Source organism: Procambarus clarkii, chromosome 44 (genome assembly GCF_040958095.1).
Source record: "Procambarus clarkii isolate CNS0578487 chromosome 44, FALCON_Pclarkii_2.0, whole genome shotgun sequence".
In the NCBI taxonomy this organism is placed as follows: domain Eukaryota; kingdom Metazoa; phylum Arthropoda; class Malacostraca; order Decapoda; family Cambaridae; genus Procambarus; species Procambarus clarkii.
Window position 1 is genome coordinate 14401580 of NC_091193.1, and position 9736 is coordinate 14411315.

The 9736-nt window shown below is 41.8% G+C and overlaps 1 protein-coding gene across 1 annotated transcript in view; it reads left to right on the top strand.

Annotated features, from left to right (window-relative positions):
- Positions 1-3436: 3436 nt before the first annotated feature.
- LOC123745280 (cell adhesion molecule 2) overlaps positions 3437-9736 on the top strand; it is a 262007-nt gene continuing 255707 nt past the window's right edge. Inside the window, exon 1 of the mRNA XM_045725655.2 lies at positions 3437-3986. Coding sequence (XP_045581611.2) covers positions 3911-3986 — 76 coding nt within the window. The 5' untranslated portion in view covers positions 3437-3910. The remainder of the gene's footprint in view (positions 3987-9736) is intronic.

Sequence of the window (9736 nt, forward strand, 5' to 3'; positions counted from 1 at the left end):
ACAAATACATCATTACAAGATGACACTGACACACCAAGAAGGGGAAGACAAGTGGAAGATAGAGTTCAACTTCGACAAGTGTAATGAAACCAGAAGGAATCACGCCAAAACCCTGACATATCAGATTTCCCAAAATGTTAATTTATTTCCATTAACAAATTATATTTCTAATCCGAAATATTTCTATTTTTGCTGACTGAAATCCAGAAGAATGACTTATACTTCAGAACTTGAAAATGAGAGCGTAAGACGGTCAGAGGAACCTAATTATTGTGCAGCCACTCCTTGGGCTCCAGCCTGACGAAGGCCACGTTGAAACCTTCAGCTAACAATGCTCACGTTTCTCTGAAAATGCGTTCGATTTTTGGTATGTTCGTTACACACACACACACACACACACACACACACACACACACACACACACACACACGTGTGTATGTGTGTGTGTGTGTGTGTGTGTGTGTGTGTGTGTGTGTGTGTATGTGTGTGTGTGTGTGTGTGTTTACTAGTTGTGTTTACTAGTTGTGTTTTTGCGGGGGTTGAGCTTTGCTCTTTCGGCCCGCCTCTCAACTGTTTACTAACTACTACTACTTTTTTTTTTTTTTTTTTTTTTTTTTTTTCCACACAACACACACACACACCCCAGGAAGCGGCCCGTGACAGCTGACTAACTCCTAGGTACCTATTTACTGCTAGGTAACAGGGGCACTTAGGGTGAAAGAAACTTTGCCCATTTGTTTCTGCCTCGTGCGGGAATCGAACCCGCGCCACAGAATTACGAGTCCTGCGCGCTATCCACCAGGCTACGAGGCCCCTGTGTGTGTGTGTGTGTGTGCGCGCGCGCGAGCGAGCGAGAGAGAGAGAGAGAGAGAGAGAGAGAGAGAGAGAGAGAGAGAGAGAGAGAGAGAGAGAGAGAGAGAGAGAGAGAGAGAGAGAGTGAAAAAATTAAGTTGATTGACAGATGGGAGACGGGCCCAACGAATTAGAGCTCAACCCCCGCAAGCACAACTAGGTGAGTACAAGTAGGCGAGTACATGCAGTGAAAAGCACAAGGTGTTTGCCTCTTTTACTGTGTTAGTACGCGTGCGCGCACGCCTGTATTCACCATTAGGTTACACTTCAACTCCTGGGCCCCGCCGTTTCAGCTGAGTAGAAAACCTCATTTTATCAATTCAAGATGGTCTGAAAGCTCGCCTTCAATCAACTTTAATAAAAAATGGTTGAATATTTATAATTGGGAAAGTTTTTGAAAAAGTACTGTATCTCGTTCCATGCAGGTCGGAGTTCAATCCCCGACCGTCCAAGTGGTTGGGTACCATTCCTTCCCCCTGTCCCATCCCAAATCCTTATCCCAATACCTTCCGAGTGCTATATAGTCGTAATGGCTTGGCCTTCTCCTGATAATTCCCTTTCCTTATCCTGTTTTATGCGATATTCTCTCGATCTCTTATTTCTAAACCCAAACTTATTTTTTCTAATGTCAATACACACACCTTAAACGTGTATATTCAGCGACTATGTCAGCCCTCATTCCTGCTTTTCTAACATTCTGAGGCTGTGTTTCTACAACTTTTCCGTGTTGCTTACCGTTCCCAGTTCAAAAAGTAATCTGGTAGCAAATCTCTGCACGTTCTCCAGCTTCGAGTTGTTTTTAAGGAGAGGGCGCATTGACGGGGCCGAACATCTTAGCTTTGCCTTAAATACTGTACGTGTTGTTGCATCCTGAAGTTAACAAGGGTTCAGGCGATTTCCGGACCATTATGGTCGAGTCAGTTAAGGAAGGTGTCTGGATGTAACAAGAACGCTGGTTCAAGTCACTCGAATACCCCAAAAAGATTTTCAAAGATAAATCACGCATGATAAAATGGCATGATTTATCAATGATAAATCACGCCATTATGATTTCATTGCATATACACAGTCTGCATTTCCCAGCCCGTCCTAATGAACAGAGACCAAAGTCCATTCCATGCACCCGCCAAACCCCCCATGTTTATGAATGAAAAACGGTTTACACACGAATCACAACTGATTTCGTTCGAACACTTCCGGAACAAGTGCTTCACTGACCAATTTTTTTTCGAACCACAACGCTGTAAATGTTTCACCCACGTACTACAAATAATCACCAACAGAATCCAACACTTAACCTAACCAATGTCTAAATATGCAGAATATGCTAATATATATAATAGTTTATATTGGAGAAAATCCCTTTTTGAATGAACAGCATGATAAAATTGATGAATGCTTCTTTGGGGTCGACCGCTGGATGGAATGGACTTGGTCTGAGGACTAATTTTAGTCTTAACCTGCTAGGTTTTAGTTGAAATCCACACTGGCCAAAGAGTGTACGACCATGTATTCAATTACTTAAGAGTGGACCTGAGAGAACAGGCTGTACAGAGTGGGTTGAGAAAAACAGCTTCGTATTATATAAAATTCTGAAGGAATTACATAAACAAAATAACTTTTTTTTTTAAGAATAACTGGAAATTGAGTCCATGGGTTACACTAGGTTAAATCTTATCAGAGGAGATAACATGAACATACTTGTTAACGTTGGTCTGTCAGTCTATCAGTCTGGTTTCACATCAAACCTTTCATGATTTATATCGCAGAAACTAAACTTTGCATGTTGGTACATAAACAAATAATAATAGTAAGATAAATCGATATAAATTAATCATATAAAGTAAAATGTGTTCGTCAGCAGCATAAAAATTCGTTTTATAAGCACGCTCACCTGGGCCTACAACGCGACCCGCGTTACGCACGCACACACGCACGCACGCGCGCGAGCGCACACACACACACACACACACACACACACACACACACACACACACACACACACACACACACACAAAGCTGCATAAATCTTCACTATTTCCCGCCTTGTCTGTCTGACCAATGTCGTGCTTTTACGAGTAGGAAAACTTAAAACAAAAAAAAAAGGGGGGGGGAGGGATACTGTGGGTTAATATAAGGCAACCCGGGTGTTGTTGTTGGGTTTGTCCGGTTGTTGACCTAAATCCCAGCCAAGGGCCTTGTACCCTATTTCAACACTTGGCGGAGTACGTATATACACGCTAAATAAGCCAGGTATGAAGTCCAGAACATCGGAAACCCTTCTTGAGCTGCTGCGCGTGCGTCAGCCTGTTTTGTGCTCGCTACCTGTGATGAGTTTCTTATTCTTCCATATTTCCTATTTCGCAAACGACGCCAGGAATAATAAAATGAACTATAAAATCCCCCGCCTCCGCTGGGTATGCACGATACTAAGGGCGTCAGGGTCTTCCTCCCCGCGTGTAAAAAAGGGGAAAAATTCGTGATTTTTCAGGTGATATTTGGCGGGCTCGGGGATTGACAGAGTAACACCTCGGTATTTGAACGACTCCACGTGCTGGCCAGCTCAGTCACCGCTCAGCGCTGGTCGAGGAAGGTTACCTCTCTCTCGCTTGCACGCCCCCAACCCCGCTACCTCGTAGCTACGTAGCGGTGCGCGCGCTTGTGTTCACTCTGTTATCAACTAAAATTTTTAGGATCTCTGGTGGTGGTTACACAAAATAGACACTGCGACTTTTTTTCCACGACAAATTAACGCATTTTTTTTTGTAAAACTTTCTGACTTTAGTTATTCATTGAGAAGTGTATCTTGTATTACCTGTAAAGAATTTTCAGTACCAAGTTTGCCAGCATCCTCATGAGATAACAATGGGATGCCGCTATGGCTCCCGAGAGTTACTACTGTATGTGAACTGTATCTTGGATTGACGGATGGCTCCAGCTGCCCACTGACTTCTCCTGCAAGGATTAATCATTCATGGGGGGAGCGATACCCACAATACCCTATTCTCTCCCGGCCCTCCTAAACTAGCAGCAGCACAACTAAGTGGTCAGGGAAAATATGGAGATCAACAGAGGGACGCAGAAATTCGTTCGACTGGTCCTGCTTCCAGTGGTGGTACTGGCCACCATAACAGGTAAGTCGGGACGAACTGACTGATTGACAGTCTCTCCAAACCACTCCCCTTCCCCACCCCCCGTTTTCTTTAAGACGTTGCTCACCATATGGCGGCCTGGAGTACATAGGAGGGTCTATTTAATTCCAGCCTAATAGCCCAGCTCGATTGTGTGGGCTAGACGATTTATGGCTCTGACTGTAATTGTGGTCTTTGCAGTAATTTATTGCCAAATTGGGGGAAGTAGGGGAGGGGGTGCTTATGAATACGTGGACACGCCAAGGAGAACCGTGGCCTCCGTGCATGCGTATGGCACGGCCGCGTGATTAATTATGGTCTTGAGGTAATTCCTCCAGAGGGAGTGGTTCCCAGGATGAGGAACAGTGTACGAGCCTCGATAAGGACATGTTCTGAACCGAACCACGTAAGGGTCGTTAGATACAAAGGAAAGACGTCTTCGTCTGGATGAACTGCCACATATTTGGTTACCAGCCTCGTGCAACCAGCGTCGACTATTTTCGTCGCCCAGCTATATGGACTGGACGGTAGACCGACGTTCTCGCTTCTTGCAGGTCGGCGTTCAATCCCCGACTGTCCAAGTATTTGAGCACCATTCCTTTTCTCCGTCTCATCCTAACTCATTCTTCTCATGTCCCTTCCAAGTGCCATATAGTCGCAATGGCTCAGCGCTTTCTCGTGAGAAGTGCGTTTTTCTTTACTTTCACACTTCTTTCACGCAAGGTAAAATTCGTTAAGTGGATAAGGCACTGCGGGCTCACTATAGCCCGTGCTACTTGGAACTTTGTTCCAGGTAGCAAATCTTTAACAACAACAACAACGTTAAGTGGATGTACGAGATGACAGAACGAGAGACACAGCAAGTGAGACACGAGACCCACCAGGTGAGAGAGAATGAGTAGAGACACGCGCGTAAAGTGAAGAAGACGTCATTAAAAGGAACACCCGTAGTCTTAAGCCTTAAGCAGCGAGCAGAGCATTAATGTTAAGAACAGAGAATATCTCCCAACCTGATGTTAACCAACCCGCCGCCGCACGCTTACCTACTCCACCTGGCTGCCTCAGACCAGAGCCCCAACTCCCACCACCACAGCCCACAAATACCCACTCAATTGCATAATACAACAAAACTATCCATAGATTACTATCCACATGTCACATAGGTAGATTACTATCTACCATTCCGAGGAAGTATTTAAGATTACAGTATATTTGCAATTAGAATATTCGTTCCTGGTACAAAATATTAACATGAAGCAGAATAATAATTAGGACGTTTCAGTGTTAATTCAGAAAATAATGCGTGTTTAAAACGTAATCCTACAAATACATCTGCCGAGGCGTGGGTTAGAGCACGGTGGTTCACGGAGGACAAATTGATTACTAACACAGTCAAAACGTTTGGAAATTTAAGGAAAAATATTCCCAATATTCGCCAAAAACAAAGGGATTCTATTCCCCTCCTCTCGAACAAGTTGTCGTCGACCGGCCGCTTAGGTTTTATCCCTAAACTAAATATTTTTGCTGTTACTCTTTTCGCTATATATATATATATATATATATATATATATATATATATATATATATATATATATATATATATATATATATTGCACAATACACTCACTACTACTAGTTTCTTTAGTAAATAAGGTCCAATTTGCCAGACACTAGAGAATGGGTTATTTAATATACATCTTTCCTAATTAATTCTTTCCTAACAAAATTAATATATTAGGAACATGAATTTTTGACTGTTATGTTAGGTTTGGCTTGATTTGAAAAAGAAAAATCGCAAACCTTTTATAATACAGCTAAAAACTTTATCATTCCATAAGAAAACACATTTGAAAATCAAGTACTTCATGAAAATTAGGGTTTTATTATTATTATTATTATATATATATATATATATATATATATATATATATATATATATATATATATATATATATATATATATATATATATATATATAATAGTGGAGCCTTGAAGAGGAAACAGCAAATTAATAATAATAATAAGCCTCGAGTCTGCATATCTACTAATCAGATATTCATTGGAGCAATTTGCTTCACATCAAATGACCCTTAAGACACCCGTTTTGTCTCTCGTTACCGGCGGCAGTGAAACCACCTATCTGTGCCTGCAGAATCAAGCATTAGCTCTAGGACCCCGCCTTTCTAGCCGCCGGTTGTCTAAAGCAATGACTCCTGACCCCTTTCTCTATCATATCTAGTTTTAAGACAATAATCTGGAGTTTGCTTCTACAACCTGATCCTTAAGTTCATTCTATTTCCCCACTACTGTTACGCAAAATGAAAACTTTCTAACATCTCTATGACTCGTGTGAGTCTCAAGCCACCACCCACGCCTCCTTGTTCTAATGGTTTATGTGGTGAACATGTCCTCTATTTCCACTGTCAATTCCCCCCCTAAGTTTTTTTTATTATTCTATCATGTTTTATTTCTGTGCTTATTTTCTAGCGTTGTCAAGTTCTTTCAGGCTCTCTTCATATCAACCCTCGTCGCAAACTTCTGAACCGTTTCTAGTGTCCTTATGCGTTTCTTTAGGGCGGCAAGGATATGATAGGGATATGATAGGGTGGCAAGCTAAGACTGGTCTCACGTAGGAGATGTAAAGTGATTTAAATGCCTGTATTTGCATTTGTATTTACAATTTGTGCCTGTTGGATCGAGTTGTTAGTTCCTGGACTCCGCCTTTCTAACCGTCAGTTCTCGACTGTCCTGTCTCTCGATCTATTTTCCCCTATCATATCTACTACACATGTTTTTCACACACATACATATCCAAGGGATATAGCCTGTAGCAGGTCTCTAGCTCCAAGGTACCTATTTACTGCAAGGTGAACAGATGCATCGGGTGGAAAAAAAGTTTCTGCTATGACCGGAAAGTAAAAGAAAGAGAGAGAGAGAGAGAGAGAGAGAGAGAGAGAGAGAGAGAGAGAGAGAGAGAGAGAGAGAGAGAGAGAGAGAGAGAGAGAGAGAGAGAATTGTGTGTGTGTGTGTTGGAGGTGGGTCACGTGCTTGGCTGGTGGGGGGGGGGGGTTGACCTTGGTTGTTACAACACGAGGGAATAATTTGGCTGCTTGGTGAATTATGTATTACTCTTCCGGAGTGAAGCACATACAAATTATTGATGAAACGTGCTTCATAAATTGATCAAAACCTTCGATCACACACACACCCTTACACATCCCCCCCCCCCCACACACACACACACCTTTTTGATCCTAGTTCATGCATTTACATTTAAACCTGATTCGCCTTTAGCTGTACATTGGTCTGTCCAAATCACAAGTACTGTACTATAGCTGGTCCTATTTATATTGAGTTCTATTTCATAAGAGATACGTTGCATGGAAGATGGTCCCTGCATTTTGCACACCAAGCGCTTATAATCACTCCATAATTATCATAAATTGTTTTAGCGTCAAGACAAACTTGATCAGAGAGCTAATTTAATTATCTTGTTCATCCACTGATAAAAATATCCCTTGCGTTGAAGACTGAGAATACCATTAAGAAAATAACACCGAGTTAAGGTATTAGGGGTAGACTTAATAAATTATTTAATATAATGTCTCTTTAATGGTGTCGTGAAGGAGATGAGTTTGACTTAGGAAGAAGATGAGAGACCGGAGGAGATAACGGTTGGAGACGATGGATAAAAGTGTGTGTTTTCTCGAGTATGAAGTTGCACAAAGGATGCGGTTGTGTATGTAGGAACTTTCAGAGATGTTGAGGGGTATGTGTGGGGGAAGTGTTTTGTGATGTTTCAGAGCCACGAGTACTCTACAGGACCGTGTCTGGAGCTATACAGAGCTATTTACTACTGTGTGTGACTGGGACTAGAGCTATACAGAGCTGTGAGTAGTGTGTGTGTGACCGTGTCTGTATATATACATGCCACGACTCGAGTTGTGTAGGAAATGGGATGAAGGAAACAGGTATGCCATCGTTAACCTTCATAGTGAATAGTTTCAAAGTGCACTGAACCAGTACCAGAGCACTGAAGGGAGCCATGGGCTGGTCTTGCGGGTAAACGGCGGGAGTCAGTTCCTCTTGCCTAACAGTCTAGTTCAGGTACACTCTGGCCTCACAGCAAATAATTGGTGGATTGTGAATTTAAACAGATTTGCAATTCACCGAATTGGTAAACATTTACTTTATCGGAGCATCTATAATAATGTTCTCGTAGTGTTCTATAATATTGTTCTTAAAGAGATCAACGCTCTCTTGCTGAACTGGAAAACATATGCAATATACTCCTTGGTTTAATGTAAGGCATAAGGCCTGTCAAGCTCTGAAGGGTTATTACGGCCATCGCAATCGCTAACTGAACCAGCAAAGAATACTTCAGTTCTGAAAACAGTCGAGGACTGAAGTGAACGTTCTGTGTATACACACTGAGAAGCAGGTACGTCTCGTGGTGTGTGTGTGTGTGGGGTGTGTGGTGTGTGTGTGTGTGTGTGTGTGTGTGTGTGTGTGTGTGTGTGTGTGTGTGTGTGTGTGTGTGTGTACTCACCTAGTTGTGTCTGCAGGATCGAGCATTGACTCTTGGATCCTGCCTTTCGAGCATAGGTTGTTTACAGCAATGACTCCTGTCCTATTTCCCTATCATACCTGGTTTTAAAATTATGAATAGTATTTGCTTCCACAACCTGTTCCTGAAGTGCATTCCATTTTCCCACTACTCTCACGCTAAGAAGATCACGCTAAAAATGCGTGTGCGTATGTGTGTGTGCGTATGTGTGTGTGTGTGTGTGTGTGTGTGTGTGTGTGTGTGTGTGTGTGTGTGTGTGTGTGTGTGTGTGTGTGTGTATGCGCGCGCGCGCGTGTGAATATGCTCTATTTTTGTGACCGCTCTTTAAATGGTTTTACTGATCTCCTAGAATATAAATATATTTTTTGGTTCAATGCTATACCAATCTTCTGTTGGTCATTTAAATACTTGAACTATGTTTTCATTTGTTCTCTTAAACTATTCAGAGAACAACATACCGCTTAGATTTTTAAGAGCTTGGCACAAGTACCCATATTTGACGACAGATCTATGCACCTGTACTGTATTTTTACTACTGCACTACTGTTTTACTACTGTATTTTTTGGTTATGAAAAACATGTTCAGCCTGTATCGGGTGCGTTTGTTCGACGTGTGGTGTTACAGCGACGAGGGCAGGCCGACAAGCACTGCTCTATTGGATATATTATTAATAAAACTATGTAATATTGGGTCTCTCTCTTTTTTTGTGCACTCCCTTTTATTGTTTTACTAAACTGAAATAAATTTACATTGTTATTTATCTATTAAGTCACAAACTTTCCTGCTTCAACTACAGCCTGAAAAAAATAATATTACACACACAGACAGACACACACACACACACACACACACACACACACACACACACACACACACACACACACACACACACACACACACAACAGCTGCTCCACATCGACGTGATGTCACAGCTAGGTGCTTAACACAAGAGTCAAATAAAAAACTAATTAATTTGATTAATAACAAACAAATACATTGATGATTTGGATAATTTATTGATATTAGCCAATTGATATTATTGATATTAGCTCAATACTTTTTTTGCAGATGAACATTGTAAAAAGATTGTCAGATTACGTTTTCAACACGTTACCTGTCCTGTGTTGAGGTCCCTTTCGCCTGCTGTGGCTACCTTTTCTCTCTCTCTCTCTCTCTCTCTCTCTC